General features: G+C 42.5%; 1 protein-coding gene across 2 annotated transcripts; it reads right to left on the bottom strand.

Annotated features, from left to right (window-relative positions):
- Positions 1–466: 466 nt before the first annotated feature.
- pkp3a (plakophilin 3a) lies at positions 467–17,892 on the bottom strand. Of its 2 annotated transcripts, XM_080504856.1 has the most exons (14): positions 17,776–17,892; positions 15,295–15,472; positions 10,884–10,978; positions 9,554–10,326; positions 8,226–8,352; positions 7,521–7,725; positions 6,082–6,286; positions 5,336–5,453; positions 5,094–5,258; positions 4,813–4,995; positions 4,572–4,725; positions 3,808–4,003; positions 2,792–2,879; positions 467–1,492 (listed from the first exon to the last, which is right to left on the bottom strand). In XM_080504856.1, the coding sequence occupies exons 1-14, from the start codon at positions 17,776–17,778 to the stop codon at positions 1,451–1,453; spliced, it is 2,532 nt and encodes an 843-aa protein (XP_080360982.1). In that variant the 5' UTR covers positions 17,779–17,892; the 3' UTR covers positions 467–1,450. The 2 variants fall into 2 exon arrangements, with proteins under 2 accessions (XP_080360982.1, XP_080360981.1); XM_080504855.1 differs by lacking the exon at positions 17,776–17,892 and having other exon boundaries at positions 15,295–15,633.
- Between the last annotated feature and the right edge of the window lie 602 nt (positions 17,893–18,494).

Here is an 18,494-nt window from a genome sequence, read left to right as displayed (position 1 = left end):
CACCAGACTTTCGTTCTCGGATCTACTCGCACACAGATGCAGAGTCAGCTTTTAAGTTCTTTATTTTAACCACAACAAGTTGATGTTGCCTATCCAGGCTGGTTCTGGAGCCCCCCCCCCCCCCCCCTTTTTAAAGCCTTCCCAGCCACTACTGTCAGGGAGGAGAGACATTATTCCACATTGATGGGCTTCAGGTGTGTCTGCTCCGCTCTCAGCGCCTCCCACTCTCTCTCTGCCATGCCCACGCACACACCACCAGTCTCACATTGTTCCTGTCTGAGCAGGAGCAAATATGTAAACAGGGAGAGGCCGACATTTCACCACATTAATGTCACTCTTACTGCAGCAGACACACACACACACACACACACACACACACACACACACACACACACACACACACACACACACACACACACACACACACACACACACACACAGAGAGGAAGCGCTTATAGAAAGGACATTGTTTCCAAATGTGTCTTTATTTATTAGCATAAAATATTCAGATGATACATCTGCTTGTGTACAAGAGAAAAGCTCAACAAAACAGCCATTGTCTTTAAAAACCCACACACAAGCACAAGGTCACCGTTTATGCAACAGAACAGTAATTATGACATTTCCAATGATCCATTTGAATAAACTTCACAAAAACTCAAACTTTGTTTTTTCTATTTCAAGGTCCAGTCCTAAAAGGTTCTAAATCTGCCATTCATAAACACATACACATCAAATACTTAAGTATTGCTTTTATTTGTTTGCAGAAAAGCTAGAAAAGTATATTTTCACCCCTGATTCACTCGCATTCTCACAAACGAGACCAAATAATTATACATGAAAACATTTAGTTTCTTTAAGACATAAGATTTCGTAACTTAGAAAAAGCACATTTGTAAATACAAAAGTCAAGTGTGCAAGCATGAACCCCCAAAATAAAAGTTTATACATCCAAATCTTGGGTTTACATTCAAATATAACAATATGGTATGACTTTGACTCATATGAACAGTAACCTCAACTACAAGGTACTAAAGTATAAAATACAACTTCTGTGTGAAATAAAAATCAATATTTACAAAAAAAATGCCAAACAAGTACCACTTTTGTTACATTCAACCTTTAAAAGAGATGCAACAGTGACGTGATAAGGCACACATGTCCACTACAATGCCAATCCACTAAGAACACATTGCCCTGGCAGAAAGAAGAAATTCCCTGATTATATCCTCAACACACAAAATGCAAATGGCTAAGGTGCACACTTTTTCAGAGTCCATTGACAGTTCTGGATCCACATTTTGCTTACTAATGTCCATTTGCATTTAAAACACAAAGGGAAGAGGGTGTGTCGCGTTGAATCGATCCGCTGTCCCTGGTGTTCCCGCTCTTATCACAGAGTACAGTAGATAAACGACCGAGCCCCTGTTATCTTTGGAGTCCGTCTGCTTTAGATGATAATGTCTGTAAAATCCGATCTTGAAAACCCTTTCTGCGACACAAAAGCAAAAGCAGTGTCAGAACATAACGTGGGCATGGACGATTAAAGAACTAATCACATGATTTATTCAAGCAGTTACATTATTAACGGCGAGGCGGATATTCCACCTGGAGGAGATGTCGAGCTCGCAAAGATAAAAATCCTGTTTGCTTAGACACACATTTTTGGGACAAGTTCTATGGCGCCCACACCTGAAGAATTACATTTGGAGCGGCGAGTACGACAAGCATTCACACATTTTTTCGCTCTGCTTGGGCTTGTTCATTAGGAAACAAGCAGAGCGACACGCCCTTGGGAGTGGCAAGTTGTGATCTGTGGGGTGCTGTAAAGTTACCTGATCGTGTCCGAGACATGGCCCTGCCTGAATGTGTGTGCGTGCGTGCGTGTGCGTGTGTGCTGAAAGGGCAGCGGCGTGAGCATGCGCTTTGAATCTGTACCACCCAACTGGTGAGGGGAAGTGCACAGAGTGAGGACAGTCATCTGTCTCTCTCACACACCTCTGCTCAGTCACTCTCTCTTTTTTTTTTTTCATACTCAAACATGCACCGACACAGGAATGTGGGTGGGGTAGTGTGACGGGAAAGCTTTTCCACTGTGCTTGGACTTTTGCGTGACAGTTGCCTCATAAGAATCCGAGTCGTTATTCCCGCTTGAAGGAGACAGAACTCGGCTCATTGTAGAGCCAAAGATTAGAGCACGCAGTTGTTTTTTTGCGTGAGAAAGTAACATCAGAAAAATCGGACGTACTTAAATAAATGAAAGTCTTAATTTTGTAGTTAAGGGGGGAAAACACGCCATCATTTACTGAGTCTAAAAGACTGAGTGTATTCTTAAGTCCAAATATTCATATTCAAACCATTTTAAATATAGTAGCTCTGTCTTCGCTTTGCTTTCTGAATAATTGTCTGGCTTAAACACATTTGCACACACAGTCAAGCACAAACACTCACACATACGCCCAACATGCCAATGGTGTCTTACACATTACTCATGTTCTGCTCCTTAAGAGTTTTGTTTTTGTTAATATTTTTGTAATAAAAACTTAGAATTGGTTGACTGTCACTTTCATATTTCCATGTATTCTTTTGTGTTTCTTCTATATGTTTGAGCTCTTATTTACTTCTGAAAATGTTATTAAGTGGAGGCCTAAAATGAGCCTTCTGGACGTCTCGCCTCTACACAGTTGCACACTTTGTGAGGCCTCACTTTTTTTCTTTTTTTTTTGTTCAAATAAAAGCTAAGCTTCAACATCATCAATCATGTGTGTGTCCGAGTTGTGCCGTCTCTTACCTCTTGGTACTGTTTGTGCAGCTTCTTGTAGTTGAACATGTTGATGAGAACTGTGGCTGCTGCTTTGGCTGCTTTCACTTTCCCAGGGCTGAAAAAGAATTTCATCGCAGGTTAACATTTGGTACACTTTGTGAGAGAATACAGGATTTATTCTTCTCTCACATATGTTCTACTATTAGTCTGGATTATTTGAATGGATTTCACAAGATGAAAGCAGATGAAGGTCTGCAAACAAGCAATGTGGAACTGATCCTACTTACACATAATTAATAACATTGGGATTGCATACGATATTTACAGTAATTTCAGGGCTTCATCAAAAAATGGTCACAGATAATCTTTTCAGATGACAAAAGCTACTACTCCATTATCTTGTCTCTTCAAACTCACCAGAATAAAAAAAAAAAAAAAAAAAAGAACTAATTTGACCCAAGTAAAAAAAGGGAGCTGCTGGTTTACCGCTGATTTGGTGGTTTTGTTTGTTACTTTCATTGTGGGAATTTGCATCGCCACAATAGAAAAACAAACAAACCAATTGGGGCTGAAGAAGAACAGCAGTTCAATCTGTTGGTTTCTACAAGGAGCCGCTGCCACTGAGAAGACTGACTGAGCTTTAAATAATCCAAAATATCCTTGAATAATGAAACATACACAAAAATATGTGCATCAGGTGTGACGACACAACACATCCAACCAGTTCGGTATATTTCCTTTAGTAGCTTTTAAAAGTGCAATGAAGTCTCCCACTCGGCTGAAGCGTGTCATGAAGACAGAAAGTATGAAATAAACTTTAGCACAAAACAATAAGTTAGACATCTGCAGGAATAAAATATAAAAAATAAAAAACAAAACAATGTTTTTTAATTTTCTATGTATTCCGACAGCTGTCAACAATTTTTTTATAATGTGAAAAAATGTGGCATTCAACTATAAATCATGAGGGAGAGGAGTTTATCCTCCCTTGATTTAAAGAAAACAAAACCCTAGTATGTTTGATAACGTGGCATGTTACTGACCTGTTGTCATGCGAGTTCTTGATGCTCATCAGTTTGCTCAGGCCATCAAAAAAGGCGATGTCTCTGGCAGCCAAAGAGCTGGCGGTCACCAGATTGTTAAGAACACCACAGATGTTGACCACCACATCGCTGGAGGGCTTCTTCTTGTATCCATCATCAGGCAATTTGGAAACCAGGGTGTTTACCGACTTTGTAGCTGCAGAAAACAAGACGCATTACAAACATATGACTCAAGGCGAAATAAATAGTATGTGAAATCAACCGGAGGTCAGCATTAATTTGCTGTCAAAACTAAACTACTTTACCGCATTTACATGAGAAATGTTTTCGCTGTGATCTCTCACAGCATCAGAAAAATGGAAATCTAAAGACATTTCATGTATGAACTTTACTGCTAAGAATAAACTTATGATTGAAGTACTGGGTAATAATTCCTCTGGTGATAAACTATTATGTGTAATATGTGAACGTGCAGGAAACAAACATCTTATCAAAGCAAATGTCATTCAAATTCAACATCATATACAGATGCATACACATAACTGAATATTATTGTTGTTCGTTTCATGAATTATGATGATTGTGCAAAAATCTGAATGATACTTGACACTTAAAATATTGCACTTTATGCATGATAAATTGAAAATTCAGTTTGCATTAAAATATGAGAAAAAAAAAAGATTTTTCCATTGTATTCAAATTTTCTGAGCCGCACATGTAAACTGCAACTCAGGATTAGAATTTCCTCTAAATTCAACACTCACACATGTCGTCCTTATTGCTGGAATGGCGGGACAGATTTCGGAGCAAGCCTGTGAGAGAACGCAGCTCGAGATCACTGTTGGTGCGCATGAGGTCGAGCACCACTGGCAGCATGCGCTCCTGATCCAGAGCCACGGAGGCCAGCACTGAGGCCCACTGCAGGATTCACAGACAAGACGGGTCAGTGAAGCCACAAACTGAAGGTGCTGCACTGAAACGGAGCCCGACGAAACCTCTGCTTACCCTCGAGTCTCCGGCTGTGACGTTCTGCAGAGCTCCGGCGGCCGCCTCGCGGGTGGTGCTGTTGATCTCACAGGTTTGCAGGACGCGGTTGTACATGCCCACGATCTGAGGGTGCCACAGCCACTCCATGCCCTTCGGCACTCGGGACACTTCAGTGAAAGTGTGCTGACTCATGCTTCTTTTCTGTCGCGTAAAGGACGACACAAGAGGGCGGAGGTCAACACGGACGTCTCGGCCTACGTGCATGAGAAACTGATTGAGTAAATGTGAAGTGTGCGTACATTTTTGGCCTTCCTGCTCTGAGGAGTAAAACAGCCGACGACGCCATTCTTTCCCGTGTCCTGATCTCTGGTCTGTCCTTCCAAGCGCCGCGAAGCAGATGGAGGAATCTCATTGTAGAGCTGGTAGGAGAGGTTCCTCAAGACGCACACAGCATTCTCCACCCCCTGAGACACAAACACACACATTAATGAACGCACGCTCGGTCAGATTCAAACATGCCTGAAATCAGCTCTCGTCTCACCTTTTCTTCCGTTTTGTTCTTTTCAATTGAGCCCTTGACGTAGTTCACCAACGAGTCGACCAGCCCCTGAGTTTCTCTCATCATCTGACGAGTCTTCTCACTCACAGAGCTCAGATTCCTGGACACACACGCGCACACACAGATTTAAAAAAAATGAGCCAGAAATAACAGCGCTGTTTCAGGCATGCGTGCCAATGCTTTGGTCCGATGCAAATACAGAGAAATGACAAAACAGAAAAAAGCCACAAGGGCAGAGCTCCTGCTAGGTTAATTCCCAAGGCCCTGGGTTGCTGGGGTGGGGTCAGGTTGTGGCTGGGCAATTACCAAATTTAGGATCTTAAAACTGTGAAATATGTGTTTCATGCCAAAACTGATTAGCATGACATATCTTTCCTGGATTTACAAAACATTGTCCCACTTCCAGCACATCTTCGACATGTTCTGCTTCCTCTAGACCAGGTGTGGTGTTTCAATCGTCAAATGTTGCAAATATTACGATGTAAAACTGGCGAATACAGACGGTGATCAGCGCAGAGCCACAGTAACTGGGAGCTGCCGTGACACATACAACAATAAAGGTGTGGTGTGAAGTTTACCATCACAAAGGCTTCCATTTCTTTTCGAAACAAGTTCACTGAACCGAACTACATCCGTGGGAAAGAAGAAGGCGGCCTGACTAAAGCATGAAGTGTCACATTTTAATCAATGCGCTACGCTGCAGATTCAGATCATAACTGAACCCTCACCTGAGGCATCCTGTGGTGTTGCAGAAGATCTCAGCCTCAGACGGGGATTGATTGACACCCCCGAACTCCCCGTCGCTTATCTTCTCGGAGTCCTCCAGGTCTCCGGCTGACAGAGGGATGAGGATCTTATCAGTGAGCTCAGGAAGCGTCTCTCTGGCCAGTTTCTCCTTTAGGTTGTCTTTGGATGAAAGATTCCACAGGATACCTGCACAAAGGCACAAAGAGACTTAGTGACATTTTAAATAAAAAACCTTTGGGGAAAAACATTTGTTTTCTTTTTGGCACTGAGGTAAATGAGAAAACTGAATTCCTTATGATAAGTTAGCTTAGCACCATATAACCTTCCCATTTCTTCTTTCTTTTGCTGTAAGTTGTCCCCAAAACTCGGACTGAAAAGGTGTGCAGATAGATCTTCAGGTAAAACAACTTTTAAAAACACCCAAGGCTTCCTAAAACCTCTGCAGTCCAGGTGATCTGGATGCAAGTGTCAGACATAATCATGTTTAACTGTGTCTCTATAGAAGTGTTACGTAACCATGTAAAAAAACAAAAAAAACATACAGTAAATAGAAGTACAAGTACAAGTACAATATAGTACAAGAAGCCTGCAGTATTGAGGCACAGGAGTGTAATAGTTGCAGGCATTGTCTTATCTGCATGTTGTTTTTGTTTTTCTACAGCTTTCCATTTTGATTATGTGACATAAACATACCAGCATACCAAGCCCCGCTTTTTCCTACTTTGTTTTAAACAAGTTTTCATTAATGAGCATTAATGGTTGGACTCGTGGTTGACAGTTGCTGAATTTACAATTTCTAGCTTTTGATTTTAATTTGTTTTCTGTCGATTGAGACTGCGCTTATACTGCCACAATGAGTAGGCTCTATGAAGTTTGAGAAGCGCCTCAGAATATCTATGTGACGTGTTTGTAACTCTGTCTTTCCAACACAGAAAACTACTTTCTCAAAGGTTTTTTCACTGAACTGACGTTAGACTTGCAGCGCCCTAATGAACACAAATCAAAGTCTAACAGCTCAATGGGAGTGTCCACAAAAGCCTTTCTGAAAAGAAAAAAAAAAAAAAAAAAAAAAAGGAGTGCCAGATAGTGTATTTTGGGTGCCCAGGTCCAGACAGCTCCTACACACTTTCCCCTACAGCTCCTGTAAATGCACCCTATGGAAGTGACAGCGGCTCCGCCTCCTGCCCTTTGTGCACTCACTGTTCTCCTGTTGGCTTGAATGATATCGTAGTCAAACGTTACAGTTTCATCCAAGGATTTCAAGGACACTCAACATATCAGGTTGATACGAAATATAACCAATGTGTAGATGTTTTGTCTAGAACTACAAGATAGAGTCCATTGGGGCACAGCAGCCAGTAAAGCAGAAGCAATACAAATACAGTTTTTATGATAGTGATATTGGGGACATCCTCCCTACCTGTGATGTTTTTTCTGAGCTCATCATCCGGCTCACTGAGCGCCTTCACCAGCTCCGTGATGCCGCCCTCTTCGATCAGAGCCTTCTTGTTTTCCATGTTCTCATAAATGAGGTTGCGTGTGGCGCCGGTGACGTAACGCCGCACTTCATGGTTGTCGCTGTTGAACAGCCTCACCAGATCACTGATGCCATTCAGCTGACGCACCTGGGAAAACAGATTAACATGTCATTGCAGTAACCGATTTGGTGAATCTATTTTGGTAAATTATTATCAAGTTTTGGCATGCGGGAAACTTGTTCGGCCTGAGCCTCCTGCAGTGATCTCCATGTTTGGTATGTATTTGTAGATTACTGGTGAGAAAAGCCAAAGTCTAGGATAGGTGCAGTAAATAGTTTTAATATTTTGGAAAATTATGTTTTTTTTTTTTTTAAATCAGCACTCTTGTTTGCTACAGTTCGTCTTCTCTTCAGCACCTATACAGGTCAGACTCCAGATACAGACAGATAAAACAACCGCAGGACTCCACCACAGAAGAAAAACTGCGGCCAATTCACCGTCACCAGAAGTGGTGACGCAGACATGTCGGGGAAAAACTGTTTTTCAACCTTTATGGCTGCGTTCATCAATGAGGGACAGCATGTAGGAAAAAACAAACAGAAGAATGGAACGGAACGGAAACAAGTTTTATCTGAAGTTTGAAATACCTCGTCCTTAGACTCGCTGTCATTGTAACACTGATGCTGGATGTAGGCGGCGCCCAGGACCTGCAATTCAGGGTCATCGAACTCCCTCAGGTTTAGCACAGCTGTGGCCATGTCCAGGGTCGCGATCCTGGAGAACCAGCAAAAAAGAAGCAATTCATTTAATGATTCTCAAACAAATGGTACATACGTAATTACTGTATATTTGTAGTTATGTTTTTAGCCACAAAACATGTATACTGCTGCATTCCTGAATAAAGATAAAAGTGGCTGTAGCAATTTTCCATGGATGATTTGTTGCTTGTGTGTGAAATTTAACTGAATGGATTTCTTCCAAATCACACAGCACTTCGCAAATCCACTCGCCTAACCATATGCGTGTGGGATGTGTGAAATGCAAGGCCTGAAACTCAGCAGCCACACCCTAAACCAGTCCTGCAACCATGGAGCCGACTCCCAATCTATAGCTGTTAGGAAATACAGGACTCATGTCCTACACACTCCCCTCGGTGAACCCTGTTCTGACACCGTCATACTGATTCCTCACTTGTGCGAGAACTTCAGTGACTTTTATGAAAAACACGAGTTATCATAAATGACTACAGAGCACTATTTCTGTCACCTCCCACCTCATCCTGTCTGTTCACACACAAACAGGAAGAATAATTTCTTAATGCAGTGAGTATTATCTCATCAGTTAATCAAATCAACACTGCAGTGTACGGTGTACTGCTTTCTACTGCAGAGGAGCTGCTGAATACATTTTGTTGGAAGAGGGTACATGTGTTTTTCCTGACTTGAAACACCAACATGCACATGAAAATCCTCGCCAATGAAAATGAACATTCAGTACCAAGGTAGGTCTCATAGTTATGATTCTATTTGTTTTAGAATAAGGGAAGTACAAATGAGACACTATACAAATGGTGGACTTCCAAAAGCAATACAGGCTAGTAAAGCCATTCGCTATTTTGGCAGTTTGTTCTTCGGTTGGATTTGAAGAAAACAAAAATAAAATCAGATTTGATCAGTCTTCTTGGAGGTGGCACAGTGCAATGGTGTTTAACATTCTTCCTCACAGCAAGAAGACACATGCTGGGGTCTCTTTAGGGGCGTGTTACATGTTCCTCCTGCGCACGAGTGGATGTATGGATGAACTAAATTGCATGTATATTCTACCATGAACCATGATGAGGGAGAGCCAGTTTGATCAGATTTTGTATGACACCATGTAACATGGACAATGCTTCAAAAAACTCCACAGTCTTTGGTAAATTATAAAATTCCCGCCCAAAACACACAAGATTTGAGCATGTTTGAAAGCATCTCACCCGCTGAGGTTGCCAATGCTGGCTCCCATATCCATGCCTCTGCCCACGCTCTGCATGCTTCTCACCGACATGGCTCGGGAAATGGTGCCCGGGCGCTGCATTGACAGGTTCCGCTGGGAACCAGAGTTCATTGTGCCAACAAGGAACCCTCCGTCCACTCTCTCTCCACCACCATACATGCTGCCAGCTGAGGACACCTGCTGCTGCATGTTGGTAGACATCGAGCCCATGCTCATCCGGTTGGTTCGGTTTGTGATCCTGCTGATGGTGCGCTGGGCGGGACCTTTGTAGGAAGGCTGCTGAATGATCTCCGCCATTCCTCCAGCCATTCCTCCGGCCATTCCTCCTCGGGCATGAGAAAGAGTGCCACTGAGAGATCGGCGCATGGGTGAAGACACGGACATTGTGCCCCCTCCTTGCCTCATCTGAGTGGAGTAGCCATTGAAGGCACTTTGGGCATACTGGCGGTTAAAGGTGGCGTCACGGTCAGACATCATGCTGCCGGCATCACTGTTGTCCATCATCCAATGATTCCCCTGCGACACCTGCGGCCGTATCGACTGCATGGTGACCATATCACCCGCTGCCTCCATTCGGCTTGGGTGTCTCATGCGCGTTTCTTCATAGTAGTAACTCCCACCTCCTCCACCTCCTCCACCTCCTCCACCTCCTCCACCTCCTCCACCACCACTCATGCTCATCCGGTGAAACTGACCCATGTCTGGACCAGCTGACCGAGCACTGAAGCCGGCCCTCTGGGATACACGTGGGCCCTGAAGAGAAAGACAGGCGAGATCGTCACGTGTTGCCAAACAATTTCCAAAAACGAAATTTTAGGTTAAAACTTTTGTGCGTCACTACATTTTTCCTTCTTCTTTTTATTTTTAAAATATGTTCTGGGGAAACTTTCAGAAGACAACTGAAATTAAAAGAAAACACGCCTTCAGTATGGTTCCTCATATTACTTCCTGCTACACCCTGAGCTGACCAGAGACTTTTAAAATACAAATTCAGCTCACTCTTGCGTCAATCCAATCTTCAGTGACACACAGCTAGGCTTTCCAAGGAATCTAGAGGGAGCACTTGAAAACTCAGAGCTGACCTCGTCTCAGTCTACTGTGAAATACTACACATGCTGTGTCCTACGTGACAAGCAGCACAGGGTCAGCAGCAGCAGGAGGCCATTTTGAGAATAACCAACAACCAACCACCCCCCCCCAAAAAAAACAAAAAAAACCAAAACACGATGCATTCAACCATCACCTTGCTGATTCACACCAAATGTGTGACTGCATGCCGAGACAGAAACGTCTCTGCTGTAGTTACTCACCATTGTTTTGGCGCCACTGGAGTACATGTAGGATGACTTAGAGCTGAAATTCGGGGTAAGGGTTTGATATTTCATTGTCGATGAGCCACCATATTCTGAAAGAAAGCAACACACATTCATGCAGTGAATGTTTGTTGAAATACATTCCTATAACAAGGCTGTAAAAAGAAGTAAACCCAGTCATAACTTGATTAAATTGATTTATTCTGATTTTTTGGCTGTAAAATTGTTAAAAATGCACAGCAAATGAGTGCTTCAGTCCCCTTCTCCGAGTTAACTTAAACATCTTAAATCAAGCATTCAGTGCTGCCGGGTGTCTTTTGATTGTTCTGGAAAGCTCGCAAATGTATGACACACCAGTGAATCTTGTCTGTGATTAGACTGTTTCCCGCTGAAGACTCAGGGGAAATGTAATGACTAGTATGTGGGCACCGAGCTCTATTTGTCTACTGTTTGGTAGTTTCACATTTTTACAGATACCATAAACACCCCTGGAGTTATTGTAATAAGAAATATGTGTGCCAATGTCTATCAGCAGCATCAGGACAAAAATGAAAGAGTAGAAACTGTTTAGCACATCTATGTGACAAGCATACATTCAAACTTCATCTTCAGCTTCCGAACTAACAAACACGTTGGGCGAAATTTAAGCTCATGAAAACGTTTCTGTTTAAGTTGTAATAAATCTCTCAAGTGTAGTAAAGGCGAAATGGTCCAACAGGCTCTTACAGAGACATTACGAATACAGCTGGAAGCAAAACGACTGCTTCTCACTCCGGCTCTCTGCTCGACGTCTTTTCTCGGCCTTTCCTCTGAGTCGACACAAACACCAGGTTTCAATCTTGGAGGCGGCCATGTTTTTGCCTCTATTTAGCGAGTTCACAACACATTAGGGCAAATACAAGAGGTCAGGCACAAAAACCTCTGAAGCAAAACAATGGATGAACCAACTATTTTTGACTAAGAGGTTAACTTAAAATCTTTATCTACTAATAACATGTGAGGTCAGTCTCATGTGGATAAAACAGCACGAAGCTCGTACTCCGCTTTGCTTCAATTACTGTTGATTCACATAAAAGACATAAATGCAATTTCTTTAAACACTGGATGGACTCTATAACAGGATTTCACTCCTCATTAATTTTTAGCAATGATTTGCATAAGAAACCCGGCAGTGTTAATAACAGGTGTCCTGTTGCACCGGTGACTGGACGTTTGACAGAATGTCAAGTCTGTGAATGCAAAACCTGACCAGTCATAGGGCCTGATGTCTCTGGTTACCCGTCAATTTACATTAGACACGCAGAGAAACTATGATGGCAGCTATGTACTAAAACATTCACTACACCAAGTCTGCCAAAACAAATATCAACGTCAACTAAACGCAAAACAGGTCAGTGACAAAGCTATGTTAATTAAGTAGTACCTGCTACGAGTGCAATTATGGTCATGGCGTTTGTCATCACCGTGCCACAGATCTGAGAAATAGCTTTGCACCCTGTCATCTATTTTACTGCGCGAGTGGCCAGAAGAACAGAGTACGGCCGAAGTCAATTTGACTGTCATTTGACCATGTTGACCTGCTTCAGGCTACAAAGGCAGTTAACACTGGAAGATGTCAGATTGCGTGTAGAGATGAATGGAAAATATTAAAATGGTAAGAAATCTTTGAAATTCAGCAAAAGCAGGCTTGTGCGTGCACACGTTTGCGTGCCGCCGTGTGAGCGTACCACGCATGTGCTCATGCTGAGCCTGAGAGACGTCCCATATGAGCGGAGAGGCGCCTCCTTCCTGCTTTGTTTGTGCAGAGCACACAGAAATCCAACCAGTTTGTGCCCTCCGGCAGCCTCCGCCCCCTTCCATTACACCGCCAAAAACACCTGAAAGCCACAGCCTTTAGGACACACCCTGAAAGCTCCTTCAGAACGCAGCTTTTTTATTCTTTTGTTGACTTTTGAAAAAGTGAACTTTGATCACAGCGCCAGGATTCCTTTCTGCTGAGACTTGTCCACTTATGATCACCATTTAGTCAGAAATACATAATGGAGGACATCTTTTTTTGCAGAATCAACTATTTATTATCAATGTGTCTTCAGCCAAATGCCACTGAAACTGCAAGTTTTCCTGCTGTGTCAAATGGCTACTTCTCCTGTTCAGACTCGAAGTTGTTCATTCACATGAAGTCTTAAATCAAAGCCCAGAGAAAAAGACGATTGGGGGCACAGCAAGCGGGAGTGCAATGAGGGGCAAATGAAAGAAGTGAAAGGCAGTGACCTGATTAGCAGGCGTGTTGTATGTCCTTGTGCATACCAGCCATTAAAAGCAGCACGAACAGTATGTTTGCCTGTTGAGGCAGGTATTGTTGGTGCCTCTGGGAAATACCGAAACTAGAAGAGTGAGAAAAAGCTATTCTTCCACAGCCCTGAATATAGAGGTCGCACGAACAAAGAACTAACGCGGAGTTGCTCGGCCTGTTCCCTGCAGAGTGGTTGAGGGATGTAAATTATGGGACACAGAAGCATGTCTTGAAGCATCAAGCGACAGCGGCAGGCAGGTGCACAAAGTAACAGAAGACAACAGCGGCCAGTGTGCAGCTCTGCCTTTCATTCCTGCTCCTTCACAGCACCGAAGGCTCAAATTCGATGCGACTACTGACGACATAAATTCCCAGCACTCCAGGAAGCGTTTTTATTTCCAGAGCACAACTTTCACTGCTGCTCACATACCAATCCCATCTCGACCGTGTCGTGTCTAGTTGCCAAGATCGAGACGGGCAGGGCTCAGCCAGACGAAGTCTGATGATGTGACGTGTTTCAGCAGACAACGCGACAGCTGGTTCTCACAACGCCGTCACGTCCCAGGTATCTCCTGAACCCTCACCTCTTTAAGCCGAGTTAGACCTGAAACCCAATCCCACAGAGGGAGGCTTTCACCTTCGTCCGCTATCGGGAAACTTCATGAAAGCAGCACTTGTTTGGGCCTGTTACACATTAACCGTTTTCTCATGTTGCAGAGACATGATGTAGGGCAAGATCACTGCCACTGCCACTGCCACTGCTTGAGCTTAGATCATTTTAGGACAAAGTTAAAAAAAGAAAAAGAAAACCATAATGGCAAAACAAAGAGAATCCTCCAAATCACTCACACTGCCACACGCATCAGTTCTATTAAGTTAGACTTACTGTGTGAATTTGAAAGTGAAATTGTTTAGAAATAGGAGTCCAGTAGTGAAGGAATGTTTTCAAAAAGTATTGAAAACTGGTTATATTGCTTGGATCACACTCCAGTGAAAGTGTTTCTCAAAACACAAAGTGAAAACTATTCTTCTCAGAAACAACTCACACTACTTGTTTCGTTATGAGTGTCAGGCCTTCGATTGACTGTACTAAACCTCGATGTTCAAATCACATTTCCAAAACAAACAGCAAATATATAGAGCTTGTTTTTTTTGGTTTTTTTTCACTGTCTCAGCAGTTCCAAAGCAGGTTTACATTGTTAATCGCTCTCATCCATTCACACATACAGACATTCACATACCAATGAGGATCGGGGCTCAACTTGCTCAAGGACACTCAATATTTGAATAATTTTAATAATGTAAAGTGTCTTTGAGTGTCTAGAAAAGCGCTAGATAAAACCAATGCATTATTATTATTATTATTTGTGCAAAGCCAGGTGAAGAATCAAATCTGAGACCTTACGATTGACAGAGGACACGTTCGACCAACTGAGCCACATCTACTCATTGAGTATGAAGATTAATGATTAATGGAAATGTGAAGAATGTTTTGTTTTCTTTCATGACATTAACTTTTTGTAATAATAACTGTAAAAGTGAGTTAATGGAGCAGCTAATAAAATGAAAATATGTTGAAATAAATACTCCCAGTAAATTCTGTAAGTCATGTAAATGCTATGTAACAATTTGTTGTCCCTTTATAATAACAACAGTCTATTCAATGCTGGTTTTATGGTCAGCTGAAATTACTGCAATCCATATTTTACCAGTGCAAACTCAAGTTTAACTTTCTAATCTCTACATCTATGAACAATTGTGTTATTTGTGGAGAAAACAGAGCTTGCAGGGGGGTTCACTGTTTGGGAAATACATGAGGATCTTGTTTTCTCTTCGCCTTCTATTCAGTATCACAATAAAGTGGACAAACCTCCCACACTTGTGTTTTAATATAGTTTCTTGCGTAAGGTCAAGTCAAACACGGTTACATAAATGTCTAGTGTAATAAAAAAATTCAAAAAAAGGTGCAAAGTCCATTCTAGAGCTTGAAACAGGTGAACAGTTATTCCTAATAAACCTTTAATAATAACACTACATCAAAGTTGCTTCATGAAGCCGTGAGTGCAGGAGTCGATGGTGTATCACCCCGAGGTCAGAGACTTGGTTGACGTTTACCTGAAGTGGCGTACTGTGAGGCCGATCCATTCTGACGCGGAAGTGTGGACTTCTCCGCCAGGCGCATCTGGATCTGCTGCTGGAGGCGCCGCGCTTTGGTCCCCTCGTCCGTGAAGGAGCCCGCATTCCCGATCTGGACGTCAGACGGGAGGGCGTAGGTGGTGACCGAGGTGTTGGGCTGTAAGGCAGAGAAGAACGTGGTGTCTGAGGCCATGGTGCTCATGGTGAAAGAGGCTCAAGAGAGAGACCCGGAGAGGCCAACTGCGCTTCGCTCCGCTGCGGACAGACTGCCTGCGCGCTGCGTCGAGGCTCCGCAAACTTCTTGTGGAGGGGAAAGGAGAAAGAAAAAAACAACACAAACGCACACACCCACCGAGCGTTAGAAGCCGCGCGTCCGCAGGGGGCGGGGCGTGACGGAGCGCGCAGCAGAGCACCTGACGCACAGGTGAGCGTCACGAGGGGCTGATCCAGAGCTGCGTCAGCGCGCTTCTCATATATTTTAGGACCAAGCTCCACCTGGATGTGGCGTTTACGTTCAATTTTGTACTTAGAAAAGCAGAAATATTTATCTTAAAAGGTCTGTTTTTGTTGTTTTCTTGTCCTCAGTGGTAAACGCATTTATTGTTTTGAAACTGACGTTTAAGAATACTGTATTTGGTGACAACCCATCATCCATCAAGTTCTTTGAGCTTAAAATAATTAATTAAGCTACGTTTGACTTTAATTTAAATCATTAACTTAAGTTTGAAGAACTTGATTCATTTAGGTGTTACCAGTTGAAGCAATTAGTTAAAATGGTCCACGTATTTTCTTTTTTCAGTGTAATGAAGACCTGTCGTGGTAAAATATCCTTATCCTTGAGTGAATATTCCAGCTTAGTAGAATATAAAATACTCAATTTCAAGTAAATGTTCTATTCAAGCCAGACACATAAATGTTGAAAACGCATCATTGTGATAATGTAAGACCAGCCATGCTGGTGTGGCTTTTCTGAATGACACATTTGTACTCATGACATCATGAGATACATCATGAGATCATTCAGCATCATTGTGTAATGAGCCTGTTGGAGGTGGAGCCCATGTCAACCACAAGTCAGCTTCATGTTTTAGACTTTCTCTGATTTTTGTGGCCATACAAACTTTCACTATAATGAGACTATATGAGCAGGTTAGATGAACATACATTGCAAATTTAACATCAAAAGAGTTGGGGTTTTTTTTGTTTCTTTGTTTGTTGTTAAACAAAGCGTCACTTTTTAGCAGAGCTGTTGACAGATCATTGAAGTTTGACATTTGATCCTGCCTGTACACTGGTCTTTATAAGAAAACCACCCGTTCAGTCTCCAGCAGTGAGATTTATTGCCAAAGCTTGTCATTATCCACTGAGTCAAATATGTTCCTGAAGGTTACCGAAGCTGTCAGATTGATTCAGCACTCAATATGCCATTATGGAATGTTAACATATTGAATGCTCTCTGGCCTGCTTCACACTCTGGACATCACTACACAACTACACCACACAGGCCGAATTGGAAGTCGAGAAAAGCATTTTTTCATTGTGATGTTTGAGGTGTGCCCAAGTCAGCTCATGATCACGGCTCAGTTCCACAACAACACCGCTTTTCCAAAATTTGGGTGAAAAGATTTAAAGCGATGTTACTCATCTCCGTTTCTGTTGTCTGAGACTGTTTTGATGGAGGCACTTCTCGGGAAATCTATGACTTTGTGAACGTGCCTTTACATATGCTGGCATGGCATCAAATCCTGTCTTAAATGATATTAAGTACGAAAGCAGGACTGTTACCAGGTGTGGCTCGGCTGCACTCTGTTATTAGTCTGGTGCCACACCTTACGTTTATCTGGTTTGTTTTATTTGAGCCTGGCAACTACAGTATGAGTCACTGTATCCAACACAAAGGTGATAGACATCATGGGAGCTGTGCATGGTCTGCACTACATGTCTGTAGCAGCTACACCATCTGGTTTACGACATTTAAAATCACATATTACTGTAATGCTAATGAGTCTATTCTGTTTTAGAATAAACAACCTCTTCTTTTCAGCTTTTCTTTCTGTGCTTCTGATTGTCTCTGATTGTTATAAATAAGAATATACCACAGCAGTCTTAAGGTTATTCCCTCAGCCAGTCATTTCCCTGGGGGAGATTTCATTTCCCTAACGCAGTTCAAAGTGAATGGGTTTTACACAGAAGCGGATGCAGCGGGAGATGTGTGGAAACAAGACCTCCTTCCTTCGTTTATCAGCTCAGAAGACACCTTTCACATGTTTCCTCAGACTCCTTCCACACAAACTTGACCTTCATCGTCACAGCAGCGTTTTTTGAGCAGAAACAATAAACGGCGTCCGATCCTGATCAAATCGGCGAGAGAAAACGCTTTTCAGAAGTAAATGAATGAATGAATGAATCTATAGCTGAAGCCGCACTTCAGTGAAAATGATCACAAATAAATTTACTTACCATTACCACTGAGCTGATGGTGGATGTTCTTCTCTCTCGGAAGTTGTTGACCTGCTCTGGTGTGACCTGGTCTGATCCGATCTGTTGGGAGTTAAGCAATATTAATAGCAAACGTCCCAGTTGCCGCCCTAAAAAATTACGATTCCCTTTCTTAGGGTAGTACGGGACATCCACAAAACAAAGAGATGAGTCAAAGCAGAGTATGACACCACAGGGTGTGTGAGAGAAGAAAGGGGCAGCCGCTCTGACTGTGACAGGGAGGACAAGAGTAAAAAGGAAGCTTTGACTTTATCTGCTGAGCTGTTGCTTTTCTCCTCCTGTGGAGTTTTGCTCTCGTAAATTGCTAAATATTCTTCAACTTTTACTTTGCCATTTTTAAATGAGTTACAAAAAACAACACATAGTAAATAAAAAAAATATGCACTGGGGAGATATTCCATGTTCTTTTCTTCTTCTTCTTTTTTTTTTTTTTAGGGTCCTTGAGACTGAGATTAGTCAATTTCTGCTCTAAAGCATTTGGAAAATGCAAAAATGTACTTTACCTTGATGCAACAACTTGTTGATGATTCACACAGTCGACTTATGAGAAAATCTCAGAGCAGCTGTTCTGCTGAATTTCTAACAGACAGCTACACGCACTGAGTGACATAAATCATCCTCAGGGATACTTACTCACACTGTAAGAGACATTTACAATAAGTTTCACAGCAACTAATCCT

Source organism: Blennius ocellaris, assembly GCF_963422515.1.
Source record: "Blennius ocellaris genome assembly, chromosome: 11".
In the NCBI taxonomy this organism is placed as follows: Eukaryota; Metazoa; Chordata; class Actinopteri; order Blenniiformes; family Blenniidae; genus Blennius; species Blennius ocellaris.
Note: the sequence above shows the minus strand (reverse complement) of the source record. Positions and strands in the feature narration are given on the sequence as shown.

Excerpts from the sequence above, each read along its gene's own strand:
- pkp3a (XM_080504855.1), bottom strand. The coding sequence starts at position 15,517 with ATGAGCACCATGGCCTCAGACACCACGTTCTTCTCTGCCTTACAGCCC. Across the intron at positions 10,979-15,294 it reads CTCACAGTACGCCACTTCAG|AATATGGTGGCTCATCGACA; the intron begins GTAAACGTCAAC and ends GCTTTCTTTCAG. Across the intron at positions 10,327-10,883 it reads CCAGTGGCGCCAAAACAATG|GGCCCACGTGTATCCCAGAG; the intron begins GTGAGTAACTAC and ends CTTTCTCTTCAG.